Genomic DNA, 17,534 nt, shown 5'->3' with positions numbered 1-17,534 from the left:
CAACCCATCAGACTTGATTCTGAGGAACCTAATATCCTTCATCTGCTTAATCAACTTATTTAAGGACGAATGGTCTCAGATCTGCGTCGGGATTATCTCTCTAATTAGTTAATTTCTTATACCATTCCCACATCATTTCCAACCAACTCCTTGTTGGTCACCTTGCACAGGTTTCAGTGGACAGGTTGGGATGTATAAGACTGTAAGAAGCTGTGAATGGGAAATTTGGGATATATTTAGACAATTAACAGAGAAGATAAAAGCCTTTGCGCACCTGTTTTTCTTTTTCTTTCCCACAAATCCCCAGCAGGAAAGATTTATGTCCCCACTCGTTAATACAAGATTAAACACACACCTACACACTATTGTCAAGTTCCAATAAAAACCTTTATTTATTTTATTTATATATATATATATATATATATATATATATATATATATATATATATATATATATATATATATATATATATATATATATATATATATATATATATATTCTGCTACAAATAATTTTCTGGCATGCATAGTTTCACACAGTTAAGACAAGTAAAATCACAAAGTAAGATCTCTCTCTAGAAGAAGATCTTAACTTTATAGCATGCATATATTGCCATATCCATTCATAAACAGTCAACCAATAATTTAGCTGCCCCGTGAACCAAAGGGCATTTTAAGCAGCCATTTAGAAAATTTAATCCAATGGATCATATTTCCAAAAACATAGTGCATACACTTACTACACTGAGTGAGACTCAAATGATAAATTTGTAAACTTTCTTTGGCTTTTTTCATAAAGACACTAACACTGCTTCCTTATGAATATTGATAAAGGTAAAAAGGTAAATTGGTATTAGAGATTATGCTGTAGGGGCAGTTTCTGGATGAGGGCGATTGCTTCATTGACTTTGAGGTATTCAAGTTATAAGTGATAATGTTAATCCCTTCATAACTGTTCTGTTCACAAAATAAACAATAAACATTTATCAAAGCTCTCTGAGACAAAAAACAATCCAAAATCCATGTTTTCTGTATAGTCTTAACACTCTGTTGATCATCCACCACTGTGAATTAGATGTAGATGATCTGTGAAACTCAAAAATAAAATCTTTTATGTATTCTGAGCATACACACATCACAGCAGTCAAGATTAACAACTCACTGCAGCTGGAGAGAATTTCCTTCAGGAAATGTTACAGTTGCAAGAGTTTGTTATATCTTATGCACACTGAAAATACACATATATCACAGTAAGATAGGCATAATGCTATTAAAGTCAGAAGAACTGCATCAGTGCTACATTACACGCAATTACAAAACAAATATTGATTGCCTCAACCAGGGTTTGACAGTAATCTTAAAGGAGATAATGACTCCAAGGTGTGAGACAGAAACAACAGTATATGCACAAAACACAAACACGCAGCTTTGACAGGATCACATAAAGTATCTCCATATTGCCATATTGTATTTGTGCTTAAGACATCCTCAGCATTCGAAAGGAATGTGTTGTATTTGTGGTCTGTTTGCTGGCATACTGCTGTACTGTAGTTCAACATACTATATGTCTTCTGAATTGCTACAGTTGTTAATAATAGTATAGTGTCTGTGCAAAATAAGTCAAACATGGCCCTTTAGCGAGCTATATCAGCATTAGAAATGTTGTCATTGCTAAAAGAAAATATGCTTTTTAAGACATACTTTGAAAAAGTCAGAAATGCAACTGTTGGTTTTTGTTTATATCTCTAAGAAACAGCAGCAGCATATAATCAACAGTGTTGCTCCTGGCTGTAGTCGTCAGCCTTTGTGCTTTTATTGTGGCAGTTTCAGGGCAGGGTTGATATGTTCTCTTGTTCATTGTTCATTAGGTGAAGATCCATCACGACTTTGTGCTGGTTCCTCCCTTATACCAAACCAACAGAGGTCCATGTTTGGATGGGATCCATGTTCTCTGCTCTTTGTGAAGAAGCTCATCGTGACATCATCCGGACAAATTCTGTGATTTAGAGAAAAAGGTTCAAAACTCAAAAACATAAAAAAATCACATATGATGCTGCACAAATGAGCATAAACACTCACTTAACAATGTTTTGATGTTAGTTATTTTCATACTGAACACGTTGGTTTTAATTACTTTGGGAAACAAAAATTTATATTTTATACTATATTTTGCTTGACTTTCTAAAATATGGTTTAGTATATTATAGCTTGATCGTAGTTAAAGCTGCTCTAATCTGTGTTTTTTATTTGATCCAGTGATGTGTGTGATGTGAAAGGGGCTGTTCATAGTAACAAATCCAAATTGAATCGCTCTGCAGTTCATCAGAGCATTGTAGCAACTTTCAGTTCATTATTTTTCTTTTTTAAGCTTGCAATTTATCTGTTTTGGTAAAATTTCATCATTCTCAGTGACATTTCAACTGTCCTGATTGAAAAGTTTACCTGTTCAGCACCAAAAAGCAGAAAGAGAAGCAAGGTTAGAAGCAAGCTGGGGAGCATAGTGGAGGGTTTAGCAGCTAGACATGGCATTTTTCTTGGGCATTAGAAGAAAACAAATCAGAACTAAGAGGAGAGTGAATATTGCACTTAGATTCATCATGTGGACACATACTAAATGATGACTCATGGCATATTGTGTGTCCTTCATGATCTGGTGTTGCTGCAGTTGGTCAGGTCTAGGTTCAGCAACGTTATGTACCCAAAGAATGAGGTCAGCTGACTACCTGAATATACTGAATGACCAGGTTATTCTAATAATTGGAATCATATTCCAAGATGACATTGTCAGAATTCATCAGGCTCAAATTGTGAAAGAGTGGTTTAGGTAGCATGACACATAATTTTCACACATTGATTAACCGCCACAGAGTCCAGACCTTAACCCCATTAAGAGTCTTTGGGATGTGTTGGAGAAGACTTTGCACAGTGGTCCAACTCTCCCAGCATCAATACAAGATATTGGTGAATAGATATTAATCTAACTCTGGATGGGAATAAATGTTGTGACATTGCAGAAACTTATTGAAATGATGCCACTGTGAATGCGTGCTGTAATCGAAGGTAAAGGTGGTCCAACTAATTATTAGAGTATGTGATTTTCTTTTTTTGGATATGCAGTGTATTTCGTTTTTGACAGGCTGTACGCATCCTTTCTCTGTGTGTAATCTGTGAGGTGACATAATCTCTTGGTATGGAGATAATCTGACAGGCAGAACTGCTGCCTTCATCCCTTCACCTCACTATCAGCATGGTATAGGGATATCAGCCAGACAAGTGTTGGGATGTGTGTGTGTGTTTGTGTAAATGAGGGACAGAAACATAAAAATGAAAGCAGTAGACACCAAACGGTAAAATGTATTCTTCTGTATAAATAGCGAATTGTGGTCTCACAAACTACATTGTCTGCATTACCTTCGAAGTCTACATGTCCATCTCCGTTGAGGTCTATGTCCCGTAGGATGTCCTCCAGATCTCTGTGTCCAACCTGAAAAAGCCAGATTGGGTGGAAATCAAGTTGTGATGGAAGTTGAGTTTTAGACAGACACCATGACTGATGGAGAGCTACAGAGAGGATGACAGACTCCTCCAGCAGATTTTTACCTGTTGTCCCAAAAGTTTCTTCATTGCTTCTCTGAGTTCGGCTGTGCTGATCTGGCCGTCGCCATTTGTGTCAAACTGAGTATAAGAGAGAAAAGGACAAATTATGAAGTTCAATTTAAGGAAATATCACATTTTCCTAAGCTTGCACCAACCATGGTCTGCATCATAACATTTCCAAATATTAGAGCATTATTATTGTTAGTGATCACTGTTATCTAATGTAAAGTGTTAATTGATTTTGCATTGTCCTGGTTTACTTTCTCACAATTCCATCTAGTTTTAATTACTGTATAAAACTTAGCTAATTCACTATATTCATTCAAATTCTGCAGACTTTACCTTTCTCAATGCTATTTCAACCAACTGGAAAATCATTTCTTATCATAATGCAGTTATTTAGTATTTTCTGAGTTTTTCCTTATGACATTTCTCACCTCCTTAAATGCATCCCTTAGTTCCTTCACCCCAATCATGTCAGCCGTTTCAGCCAGAAGTTTGGGCCCCATTAGTTCAACAAAGTCCTCAAAGTCAACATGTCCTCCCACTGTTGGACGCAGGAAATGAGATAAAAGAGACAGATGGGTTAAAGTATGACAAGACAAAAAATAAGACAAAAAAAGGCTTGAACTTCCTTTATTTGTGCACATTTTTTGTTAAAGAGGTTTTAAAAATGGGAGTAATCCATAGACATGCAATAAGTTACACACAGACATTGAGTTACTCACAGTTCATGTTAATCTGCTGGCTAAGCTCTATTAGCTCCATCTCTGTTGGCATGTATCCCATAGTTCTCATGCAGTTTCCCAGGTCTTTACAGCCAATAAACCCATCTTTGTCTTTGTCGAACTCCTTGAATGCCTCACGCAACTCTGAGAGCAGGGGATGTACATTGAGTTATGAACACACTGAAAACACTGTTTTCAGAAATCAGACAGAAGTTTGAAGAAAGGATTTTCACTGGCAAACATAATTGTGTTTTATAAATATTAGCAAATTTAGTTGCCTGAAATACATTTTTAAAACATTGGAATAGAGGAAAACTGTAAACTGAAAACTACAACTACTACTACAACAGCATGGCTTGTAGTTAGCAAATGCAATCAACGCAAGTTGATTTCATTTAATGAAAATGTTTTAAACTTTTGTCAACAAATCACAGATTAAAAGTTTTATTGGACTTCAGAAATTGGTTTTGTACTACAAATATTGCAAAATATTAATTTCCGTAATTTGTGTCTCTGATATCAAACTTACCATCCATTTCTTCTGGCCTCAGCTCTCGATCCTGTAAAAGATTACAGTGCCAGGTTAGCATCCAAAGAATGCTGATATTTTTATAATCATGCCAATGTGGAATATTCCTCACGCTGACACTGTAAAAAAATAAATAGGTAACTACAGGTATGTGCCACCAAATGCCAAAAGTCAGCAGGTTTCCTTCCAGTCAGAAGGGAAGTGCTTATCAGTGTGTTCATCCGCTGATGTGTTTGGATAGAGGGAAAACATGTCGACTCTTGGCACTCTGTAAGACCCTGTCGGAAAATAACACACTTAAGTACGGGGATAAAAGTGAAATAGGAAAAACAAGATAAGATATAAGATGTTTTGGCATTTATTATACTGTAGTAGATGGGAATATGACTACTTGTGAGTGTAACATAGATGTGTGTATGTATGTTTTTCTTTTTATAGATAAGTTGACAGCATGGAGATACAATAGAAAAGAAGCAACAGTTCCTTTGTTGCCTTCAGACACAATTGAAATAGCTGGAACGCAAACCCTGCCTCCATTAAGAACAGCCATCTCAGAACTTCGTCGTAAAAACATTCAGTAAATCGGCAGCCGTTTGCGTCGAGGATTTCAACATCACAGATTCTTTGTTTTTTTTTAACAACAACAAAAAAAAAAACCTCATGTTAATACATGCTGGAAATAGACATAGAGAAATAATTGCTATGTGAGGAGCATTTCAGCCATCACCCTGATTTATTAATACCCCATCCTGTTACAAATGGCCACCATAAGTAATGCAGCCTCATGCATAAATATACACAGAGACACAAATGAACACTCACACTGACATTCAGCGTTCTAGCTATCAAGAAAGCTCCGTACTATAGAAAGAAGAATTTGAGCTGTCATATTGTCAAAGTACCATCCGCTCAGTTCCTTCATACGTCTTTACATGCTGTTAGTGCTGATGTTACAGAAAGAGGTGATTGCTACACACAGTTATGATGGGTTTTGGTTATTGTACATGTACTGTATTGTGCGCTAATCTCTCTCAGCATGCGTCCACGCGATATTTTCTGGACTTACGTACAGCCTGCCGGCTCTCAGCGAAGCCCTTGCGTAGAAAGATGCATGCAGGCCCCAGTATGTTGTGCATGTTGGCTCCGTTCTGGGCCAGGGCCACTAGCGGCTCAAGATAGGCCCCCCCAGAGCCCCCCTCCTCACAGGACTGCACTGCTTTGTACTTCTTCTTCTGGTCCTAGAGCAGCAGCCACAGTGGGGCCCCAATTATGGGAGCAGGAGCAAAGACAGGGGTAGAGACTGTGACTCAGATTGAACAAACAAGGAGCTAATGTGAATATCGGATGGAGAGGGTTCACAAGCAGGATCAGGGGTGGCAGACACATGCCTGTCAGTCATAGAAAGGCGTGGAGTCAGGTCAATCAAGATAGAGGAACACACTTCAGTCAGACGGAAGAGGATGTAATATATCATGACACGTGCAACTGATGCCATCTGTGAATGTGCAGTTGGTCATCCTGCACGACAGAACACAACCAAGCCCCCCTATTGTGTAATAATAGATAATAGATGACATTAATGGATACACTCAGCAAAAATGTAATAGCTCTTGTCATGTCACCAAAGAAACTAAAGAGATCATTTCATAATATATATTTACAATAAACTACAAGAGTCAGGCTGACTGCATCATGTAACTGCTCTTCAATCTTCTTACAATAAAGGATAAGGACGGTTTATTACAAAATAGTTTTTATATTTATATATTTGCATTATTTTTACCTTTTTTTTTCTAAATTCATTCATCCATCAAAACATTTATTCCCCTAACTTGTTACTGAGCAGAAAAACAACAGCAGCAGCAGAGTAAAGTCGCTATATCTAACTTATTTCAAAGAGATCATGAAAGAGTAAAACTGTCGCAGACAAATGGAGTACAGTAGTAGTACAGTGGTGTGGGGGAATTTAGTGTAGTAGACAGCGCATTTATTTATCAGCTACAAGATTTGAGATGGACTTGTTATAAGGGGGCACCTTACAACATAATTGTGTTGTCCAGGGGATAACACTAAAGTTCAGCCAGCCATTTAATTATAATCACCAATTAGTGAATCATCCAGGGGGCAAAAGTTGCCCTCACAACAGTCATCCCAATTACAGCGAGTGCTACAGGTTAATTAAGAACAGACAGTGGACCAAAAAAGCCTCTTCTAAATATAGTCCAATAAGATCCAACCCTTGCTGACAAACGTGAATTAGAGCGAGTAGCAGCGTAGCGGAGCTTAACCTAAAGCTGAATACAATCGTTTTATGTTCTTTTACTTCTCTGCATTTTTGTCAATCAAAGATGAGTTGGGTTTAGCGCAGTAATATCTCTTTTAATGCTGGTAAAGTCCTAAATAGTAGCAGTGTAACATCCAACTCAGTGGACAAAAATCTAAAAAGCTAAAAGCAAGTGGAGTAGACTCAATGTGACTGCAAATTACCAAGAGAATATTTTTGCTGCTGCCTCAAAGCACTCAGACACGAGCTAGAACCTGTCTTCAGTAAACATGGGACATCTACATGCTTATGTGATAAAAAAATAAATAAAAATAAATTACATGCAAACATAAAGACTATTATGTGCTCTACAAATGACCTTCACACTCCATCTGTTACCAGGCCAGCACTAATGCCAGTTCATGCATTGCTACAGTCCCCACCACAGGAACGGATGCCCACTGGGTAACGTGACCCAGTGATGCATGGGGCAGGGCTGTCTGTGGGCATATCGTGCCAGAAAAAGTACTATGAAGCAAGTTATATAACCACAAAAAAAAAACTGTGTCAGAGAAGGACTGAAGTCAAGCAAGAACTTCTCCAGCACTCTAACCCATTTTGCACAGATGGCATCAACAGTTGCTTGTCATATTGTGCTTCCTCAAGGATGTGCAGCTGCTGATGTGAATGAGTATCTATTTGCAGTAATGTTTGCCTGCTACACCCTTCGAGCATAAAGAACAGCAGATAAAGGGGTGTATTGTACAAAGGTCATCGTTGTAGTTAACATAAAAATGTTCCTCCCGTGTTGTTCCTCAACTGTTAGGGTTAGGTATCGTTGATAATCATACGTATCAGCTAACAAATGTGATGCTCGCTTGTTTGCAACAATCCCACTGATTGTCCAATGCAGCAGGTGAAGATCCAGTAGAGTAGCATTGTGCAAGGTGGCATCACATTCGCCAAAGTTCAGTGAATGTTTTCTAGGAAACGCAAGTCTGCACTGATAAGCACATAAGCTCATATTCAAAAAGGCACATGAAAGGATGCCAGTGGCATCTCTACACTACCCTATACTCAATGCGATCAATGAGGTAGATGCAGAATAACTTTAAAGAAAGTCAACAATGTCAAACAAACGCTCCTGTGCCTGCAAACACTGACTGAAACTACTAGCATGAGACCCTGGATTTGTCTTGAAAAACCCTGTGTTTATCTTGCCGTGAACTCCAGCAGCAACACAAAAGGGAAACAGCGGAATAGAGTCTGGTAGTGAAAACCCAGTCAGATAGTACGCAATGGTCAGTCAACACAGGTCTAGTCAAATAGCCTTGGGTAAGGTCAGCGACACACAGAACGACACAACACATGCAGGAGAGTCAAGGAGACCACAGCCAAATGAAAAACCTCAGAGCGAACCTTACCTTCTTGGTGAAAATTTTAAGCGACTTTACAGAGTTGCCCATTGCAAGAAAAATAATCCTTCTTGTTTTATGTTTTTTCTCTGACTGTGTCTGTATTTGTTTGCCTGTATGTAAGTGCACGTGTATGCATGTGTGTTTGCATATGTTTCCAGGCATGCATAGAAACAGGAGTGATTAGAAAGGGAAAGAGGGTTCAGTGGGTCATTGACTAATACATGAGGACATTTGGGAAAAGGCGAGGAGCGGAGCAGAGATATCAGAGGAGGTAGCTGGAGAAGAGAAGGGAGAGGACGAAGGAGTGTGTGGGGAGGACCTAGAGGCAAGGACGCTGGGAGGTACGAGGGGAGGGACACTAAGACAAAGGAGGGAATATGTAAACAAGAACAAAGGACAGATCAGAACAACACAAAGATAAGCGAGGGAGAGGAAGCATGCATGTGATCAAAGCTAGATGCAAGCGCCAGCAGTAGAAAATCGAGATTGCTTATTCATTCCATCCCATCCCCTCTCCTACAGTGTCTTTCCACCCCTCCCTCCCCTCTACCCTCTCTCTCTCTCTCCCGCTTTCTCCCTCTCTCCCTCTCTCTCTTTGTCTGTCTGTCTGTCTCTTGCTCTTTTTTCCCCTCACCCTCTCTCTGCCTCGTACTCACTCCACAGTTTTAAATCATCTATACGAATGTGACAGAAGAACCTCATTCGGACAAGCATATTACCTTCCCCTGAGCAAGGCGCTGGAGACACTAATCCAAACACGCACACACACACACACACACACACACTCCCATACTCATACACATATATACACTCGATTAAACACACACGGATGTGGGGCTGTGGAGCTAAAAATATAACACATGCTCTCTCTTCCCCCTTTTTCTCTCCCACATCTCTCCCCCCGACTCTACCCCGAGCATCCACCCCCACCACCACCGCCCCTTCCCAAGCATCACAAAGTCATGTTAAGCTTGATGAGCTTGGATTGAGATCAAAGCCAGACTGTGCAAGAAATGACACATGGATTCTGAAACCACCAAGGATGCAAACCAACACGTGCAAATGCAAATGCACAAATAAATGCTCTCTCTCAGCGTCTCTCATACACACATGGACTTATATTATCATGCACGATGACAGAAACAGTGAGCGCCTCTGGAGCATCTCTAAAAACCACTGGTGAAAGCAAAGACGCACATTTACTCAAGTACTGTACTTTACTACAATTTAGAGGCACAGTATACTTAATAATCAGGTTTTTTCAAGGGTATAATTTAACAATAGTCCGGTACCTTTAAGGGTTCGTACTTGTTGTAATCATTCCTCCTTTTCATTGATTTTATTTTTTCCAAAACCCTCTCAGTGGAAGTGATGGGGGTCAACATCTAACGATTCACAGTAACAGCAAATAGGTTTTTAAAGGACATTTTGTACTAAAATGCCATCAGTTTGATCAGACTAACTCTGACGGTTAAAGACTTGTATTTGTCTTCAGATGAACTTTTACTTCTCCAGCTGATGAATGTAAAAAGCATTTAAACTCTGCACCTGTATCGTTCTGCACAGTGGACGTACTGTAAAGTAACAATGGGCAGAAGCCAGTTAGATTAATGGAGATGTGAGTACCTCTCCTACCACAACCAAACCACAACATCCAGTACAAACCCTCATCTTATTTTTTCACCAGCAGAATTTACTCCTCAGGTACTGTACATTCAGTGGTGGCCACTGCAGCACTATTGTACATCCTTATCTCCCTTTCCTCTTCAACCTTGTCTGTTCTCTGCTATTTTAATAAACACATTCACGCCAAAGTCGTTTCAGATCTCGCTCCCATTCAGCATCTCTGTGGCTTCTCTGTGCTCTTCTGCGGATGATTCACCCAGCCTCTCACCGGAGGCTCATTGTGAACTTCAGAACACATCAGACGTCAGACACAGGAGCCGTCAGCTCTCATAATGTCAGACCATAGTGTGCACGAGCACGAGATCCATCACTGCCCTCTCTCGCTTTCACTATCCCTTGCTGTATCCTTCTCTTCCTCCCTCACGTACTCTCAGTCAGATGGGCGCAATTTAGTTTACACATTTACGTAACTTCCTACACTCTGACATCTCTCCAACAACTTGGTAGAAAATGAATCTGCATATCAGGTGATTATTTGGATACAATAGAATAATTAGCTGTGGACAAAGTTATGATTTGTTACAAAAGCATACTTTTTAAAACATATTATCTGTGCAAACAATGTAAAGTATCTATAAATGTACACAGTACACATTCTAAGGGGAAATATTAATCATTGCTTTTGCTTTTCCATGAAGATTTTGAGGTCAAATATACAGTAATCCTGTTTCATCCACTGCCATCAAGTGTGTTAAATGAGCTGAGAGATGTAGGAGGGAGAAAGGAAGGGTCTGATGTAATAAGCTCTGATGTGTTCATCATCAGCCTTTTTAATGTTTTTCCTGGGAGATTTTCGCTTCTCAAGCTCGGGCAAGAACGGGCACAATCTTTTTTTTTATTTGCAAGGTGATTGTGAAATGAAATGTAATTATTTCAAGGTCAAGTAGAGTTAAAATCTCCGTGCGTTCAGATGCGGATGAGAGTTTTTGTGCGTAGATTTTTTTTTTGTCCTCACCAGAGAACCTCTACGGAATAACAAAATAATAAATAATAAAAAGACACAATTTGCGTCATCTTCTCCTGTGTTGGCAGAGACGTCACTGATTTATCCTGAAATTGATTCATTCATAGAAATTAGAATATCTAAAACCTTAACCCAAATGTTATACTGATTATTTTGCTGTTTCTGTATTATTTTATACATCTACACATACACACAGCTGTTGTAGCAGCCTAGTACAATGTGTAGTGGTTCAGCCAGAGAAAAATATTGATATGCTTCAATTCATTCAATTAAACATGCACTGTTTTTCCTCGGACTCATTTGTCCCTTCTCCTCCCTGTCTCGCTGTGTCTTTCACAGATTTTTCCCTTTCAGCTTCAGGTCTCCATAAATATTTAGCATCACACACACATATACTGTACTTTAAACTGCAGCACATGCATTCGTGCACACATTTCACTGGCTAATCCTCATCTCAAAAGGGATTTAACTGAAGAATGATTTTTTTTCTGCCTACTCCTTTGCCAGCCCAGATATAAAAATATCCATCTGTGTCTAAAAATAGCCCGTTATACTCTAGACATACTGGAGACATATGCTGGGGTGAATAAAACGATGCTGTCTCTTTCCTCTCATTTCTAACCAGATCTGGCTCCCTATTTTTTGGTCCATTTCTCCTCTCCTCTCAGACATCACCAAGGTCAGCATGACCCCAGCATAGGAAAGAGAGAGACGAGGAAGAGAGCGCTTCCACGTGCAAATAAAAAAGGGGAGAGGAATTGCAGACGGGAAACATCAGCACCCGAGAGTAAGAGATGAATAGCGGCAAAACCAGTCGAGGAAGTCAGGAGCTAATCTGTGTTTAAAGACCTTTCCTCACATTGTCTTCAGAGCTGTCAGGTGGGAGCAGGGAAGTGAGAGTTGATGAGTGTTTCTCTTATATAACAATCATCAGGTCTGCCAGCAAAGTCAGTCTTCCTTTTATATTCTTTGTCCTCATTCCTGATTTATCTGATTCCCTCACTTCCCTCGCTTTCTTTCCCTGCCCTCTCACTTTTTTCTTGGCTCGCTGATGTGACACGCAGTGTGTTACGCTCTCTCCCCCGTCTCTCCCCCTCTCTCACTCCAACCCTACTAGCACGAACGGTGATTGCTCCCTCTACTGGTCTATGCACAGATCCTTTCATTTGAGCTCAACAGAAAAGCTCCTCAGTAACATCTCTATGAGAGTCCTCCATCAAACAACACAATTATAATGCAGGACAGGTATGTATTGTTACTCCAGATGTCCTCTGAGGATATGCGTAACGAGGTCAAGGAGGGTTATGAAATCCGAACAAAGTGGTGATTGTTTGAGTCTCTAAAAATAGAAACATATTTCTACTGGGAGAAAAGCTGCTCTCACTCTGCCCTTGATCAAAGCGTAACCTGGATAAAGCAAAGGCCTGATGGTGTGCAGGAATAGATGATTTGTTAACTGCAGTGCATGCCAGATTTTAAGATATCAAAATTCACATTAAAAAAGGAGTGAATCATTGTATCACAACCCATCAATAACCAGCAAACTGCACAACACATTGAAGCAGCAAACCACATGTGTCCTCACTCTAACCCCTACACTGTCCTTTTTGGTAATCGTGATTCATTTTATGAATATTTCTAACTGAATTATGAACTGGCATCTTGGATAAACATGCCGCAAATACTCTCTTTCAGGTACAGTAGCATGTTTGCCAAAGCATTTTAATATTTTTAACAAGACAAACAATATAACTCTGCCTTCCACCAGTCTCTCATAATCAGGTCTTGATGGGATATTTTTAGCTTTTTTTCACTGGCAGCGAACGAGTTGTGCTGGGATTTTATGCCGATATTGATGTTACATAAGAAAATATGAAAGGAGAAGTATAGTGTGTAAGATCTCGCCCTGCATTCTGTGTCGCACTGTCACATCTATTTGAGGAGCATTAAAGGCGTGTTAGTGCGTCTGTGTGCTCACTAAAGTATAAAACGCCTGGGTAAGACGCTGAGCAAGTGCAAAAACATGCATGCGCAAGCTGTCTTAGTTTTCCCATCATTTTTGTTCTTTTCATTCTCACACATCATTCACTCCCTCGCTCTTTCTTGATCCCTCTTTGACACGGTGAGATGCAGAACCCATTTGTGTAAATTCATTCAAACTTGCCTGCGCTTTGAACACTTAATTATTCAGTTGCAAAACATAGATTCATAATCGCTAAGTGAGCAACCTTTTGATAAATTATGAGTTGGTAACTGTATAGTTGTTGTTTTCTCTAACTGACACCAATCAATGACTTTAGCAGCATAGCTTTTTAGATATACACAGTAACATGATATATTGCTGACTGCCCCTTAAAGATCATATAATTTCAGATGAAAATGACCAGAACAAATAAGATCATATTATCATTTACAGATTTTACAGACATTACAATCTATGTGCTGCTTCAGCAGCTCTGGAGACTTTTTTATCGCACACTGCTTTTGCCTGACTGGAACCTCAGAGACTGATTGAAGCTCTGGCCTAGATTGAGAGGAGTTATTTCTGGAACACATTAACGCGCAAAGAGGTAATTGTCTCCTCTTGAGCTTTTGATCATCAACACAGAAAGAAGGATTTCCATGAAACGAGAAAAATGGGATCATGTGCGACTGCATGATCTGCAAGAGTAGTGGGAGAAATTCGGCGCTTTGAAGGAAACTGATATGTTATAGGTAACCAAGTTATACTGGGATGAAGAGATAGATCCTTTATTTTGCCACTGACCCTCACTCATCAAGTGGCAGTAGAGGTCTTTGAGCTGTGTGTCCGTGTGTATGTGTGTGTGTGACAAGTTCTTTATTGAAAAGTTTTCCACACAGCAGGAAAGCTGATCCCCCTGCTGCTGTTCAGGTGACAGTGACAATGAAAGCGACTGTATTCATATTGGGATGCATCACGGACTGCAACACCCCCCCCCCCTCACTCTCCCCACCTGTCATGAAAGTGATACCAGATACATACAGGAGACAGATTCGTGTTGAAAACATGCATCCATTTTTAATCTGCTCATTTGGGGTGACTGGAGGTCCGGTCTAACAGGGTTTAACGGGCTGCAGCTTCACCTGCAGCTCACCTGTGCACCTCCACCTGCTGATTATTATTCTCTGTAGCTCTGCATCTGTTGTGAACTTTTAATAAGCAACAAGGCTACAGTGAATTTAGCATAGTCTGATGAATGAGTGTTAGTATGGGCATGTGAAGTTGACTGTTAATAAGCCACCAAAGCTACTAATGACCACATAACACCACCACTGCTGGATTTTCTGTGTAAAGATCATTTATTTGACTAGATTGTTTTATACTGTTATACTGAACTTTTGTTTTTTTAGTTGTCCAAGGTTCCTGAAGGGATTCTCTGTCCCACCTGTGTTTTACACATAAATATTAATGTCTGACAAGCCGCTGCAGGTATCATTGTAGTTCATGCTATAAAGCCCATTAAGATGTTGTATGTGAAAATGAAACATGACTAAACCCCAATTTTTAATAACATCAATTTGTGGAGAAAAAAAAAGTGTTTATTTATGTATTTTCCTCTGTCTGCGTGATATAAAATGTGTAAATTTTATACCGATTACTGAAACTTTGCGCCACCAAATGCTCTGAGTCAAAATTATTGATTCATGCTTGATGATGATTTTACTTTACAGCTTGTTATCTTGCCCTTTACATGGTGTTACACGACAGAACACTCACAGAATCAACAGTGCATTAATGAGCTTTGAGCAATATGATGCTAGGACACTGGTTAAATCGACATTTTGTTGTATTTAAAATTGCAAATATTGTTTTGGTGAACTAAACATTTTTCTTTTAAATAATAATGATTTAATTTTCTGTCTGGATACATGATAAATGCTATTTATTTCTGCAGTTGTATCTAGTTTTAGAAAGTATTAATGCCCTCTACATGGCGTCTTACCTGGCCAAAGACTGACTTGACAATAGGATGGAGACTGGAGTCATACTCGGACGAAGTCGCGCTCAGTCTTTTGGATGTGCGGCTGGATGCAGGCTGCACAGCTGAGTTGGTCGCAGGTGGGTCAGAGCTGAGACTTGAGGATGACCCGGTCATGACTCTCTCCCTGGGCTCGAAAAAGAAATCAGTGTCGTCTGGATGTTTTGGGTAAGACTGAGTTGGAGAAGTCGTCCTGTCCTGTCTGGATGCACCCTGGTGATGCCCTGCAGTAGGCAGCTCACCTCTGGAGGAGTCGTGGTGCTGATGTGAGTGTTTGGACTTGGAGGACTTGTCTCTGTCTCTCTGATGCCTGCTCGTCCTGTGTCTCACGTCCTCCTGTGCACAACCATCATCCAGCATACTGGTTTGCCGGTGAGAATAGCTTTTCTGCCCTTGGTGATGATCGCCTAAATTTCGAGGGTCGGCGTGTCTTGGTTGGCAGAGAGGTCTCCGCGCACTCGGCTCACAGTCCCCTGTCCATCCTGCATCACCGCTGCCTCCAGCTCCGGCGGCATGATGATGGTGAGACCGGTGACTCCGGTGACCGTGTGGACCATGATCCGAGTGCGCAGACCTGCGGTTGAGCCCCGATGATCTCAGCAGAGAAGTAGTCGATTCGCTTTTGGGGAGAGAAGAGCTCATCGTTGGCTCGCTCTCACTTGAAAGGCGACTTGAAGGTACGGGCGTCTGTCGGTCGAGTAAAGAAGAAGAAGAAGAAGGCAGTCCTCTGCCACGTGCAGGTGCACAGCATCAGCGAGTCGGACCTCTCTGAGCCACATCCGCACACTGGGTCGTCACCGCACGGTCCGCAGTGATGAAGTTGGAGCAGTAACCACCTGATCAAGCATTTGCAGCAGGAGTGAAGTGCAGCTTGACGATGTGGCAGACAGACGGTCAGCCTGACGCTTCACAGGGGGGCTCTGCTAAGTTGGGATGACAGCGCTGTGTTTCGCTGCTGCACATCACAAACAGTCCGTGCGCAAAGTTGATCAGGACGCGCGTCACTACAAATAATTACTCGTATAATGGGCTGCTTGGAAACCATTACTCCTTTTTATTTTAATTATAGTACGCACTGAATCAACATATCACACACATCTTTACGCGTCAGTGGACAATTATCCCACAAATTCAGTCCAAACTCAACAAGTGGCTGCTCTGACATTTATTCCAGTGGACAGTGGTCTTTTTTTTAAGGACATGTCACATAGCAGCTCTGTCTTTTAAAAGCAAATCCACAAAAAAGGTGAAATGAAAACAGATTACACAGAAAGCATGACAAAGTGAAATCAGTTCACACACTTCAGTGGTTAGTAAGTCCTCTGAGCTGTGAATAGCAACATAACCTTTTGGGAATTAACACTCAGGCACCATTAGTCAGCACTGAGATAAACAAAGTAACGAAGTGGGGCATAAAAAACTGAACTATATTAGAATGGGTAATCATCAAAAGCCAAATAAAATTACATTAATTTGGAAAGCATTGTCTTAAGTCTTGTGACATTGGACGTATTTTTGCACCAATCCAATAAATAAATAAATAAAAACATTTATCAACAACAATATTCTACAGCCCTTTGTCTCTTATATTCTGAATGATTTATAATTGATTGAATTTATTTTAACCTGTGCAAACAAACCTCACACTCACCTAACTTTCTAATGTTTACATAAATAACACAACAATATGGTTGCATCATGTCAGTATATTGTAATCATGATGCTAAGGTGTGAAGATAATGGTAAATTTGACTGTGGTCAAAAAAAATAACAGCAAAATTTTAAAAAGCTAAACCCCGAAAATAAAAGCGTGACAATCCTTCAGCCTCATCCCATCTGCACACCCAGGGTCATAATTGTGACAGCAGATGTCCACCGATGCAGGGCAAAAGTATGAAATGATGGTAATGTCTGGAGCCAATTAGACACTTGAGCTCTCGCAAACTGTGTTTCACAGTGCAAAGATGAGAAATGAGCAGATTTTGCTCTTTTCTCTCAGGGGAATTTTTGTTCTCTGACATCTGTGTCTCTGTCTCTTCTGCTCCAGGGAGAGGCAAAGTATCTTCACTCCATTGCTCCCATCCCCCCTTCAACATCAGCCTGATTTAACTCCTCTCTACCTTTTTTTTATGCTTTGTGCATTTCATCAAGTGAAGGCAAGTGTGACCGATGTAGAGCTGCTGTTAACGCTACACAGCCACTATAAGGTGTAACTCTTAGAGACTGACCTCGTCATTCATATAGACAATCCAACAACCCCAGCGTTTTATTTCACTGTCATGTGAACTCAGGGGCTGCTTTTCAAAACACGTAATTCATAATGGAGGTGTGAATTTATTAACAACACT

General features: G+C 40.2%; 1 protein-coding gene across 2 annotated transcripts; it reads right to left on the bottom strand.

Moving 5' to 3' along the window:
- Nucleotides 1-735: 735 nt before the first annotated feature.
- Nucleotides 736-15,904, bottom strand: LOC113148331 (calcium-binding protein 1-like). 2 transcript variants are annotated; one of them, XM_026340000.1, is made up of 7 exons: nucleotides 15,151-15,904; nucleotides 4,855-4,885; nucleotides 4,326-4,469; nucleotides 4,035-4,144; nucleotides 3,601-3,675; nucleotides 3,412-3,484; nucleotides 736-1,996 (listed from the first exon to the last, which is right to left on the bottom strand). In XM_026340000.1, exons 1-7 carry the CDS (start codon nucleotides 15,826-15,828, stop codon nucleotides 1,971-1,973), a joined length of 1,137 nt encoding a protein of 378 aa, XP_026195785.1. In that variant the 5' UTR covers nucleotides 15,829-15,904; the 3' UTR covers nucleotides 736-1,970. The 2 variants fall into 2 exon arrangements, with proteins under 2 accessions (XP_026195785.1, XP_026195786.1); XM_026340001.1 differs by lacking the exon at nucleotides 15,151-15,904 and adding an exon at nucleotides 8,542-8,924.
- Nucleotides 15,905-17,534: the final 1,630 nt, after the last annotated feature.

This window comes from Anabas testudineus, chromosome 22 (assembly GCF_900324465.2).
Source record: "Anabas testudineus chromosome 22, fAnaTes1.2, whole genome shotgun sequence".
NCBI classification, from domain to species: Eukaryota; Metazoa; Chordata; class Actinopteri; order Anabantiformes; family Anabantidae; genus Anabas; species Anabas testudineus.
The sequence above is the reverse complement of the archived record's forward strand: the minus strand, read 5'-3'. Positions and strand labels throughout refer to the sequence as shown.

Bases quoted from the DNA above. Each gene is read 5' to 3' on its own strand.
- LOC113148331 (XM_026340000.1), bottom strand. From the start codon at position 15,828: ATGAGCTCTTCTCTCCCCAAAAGCGAATCGACTACTTCTCTGCTGAGA. The intron at 4,886-15,150 runs GTAAGACGCCAT...AATCTTTTACAG, and splicing joins TCAAGTCAGTCTTTGGCCAG to GATCGAGAGCTGAGGCCAGA. The intron at 3,485-3,600 runs GTAAAAATCTGC...TGGCTTTTTCAG, and splicing joins AGAAACTTTTGGGACAACAG to GTTGGACACAGAGATCTGGA.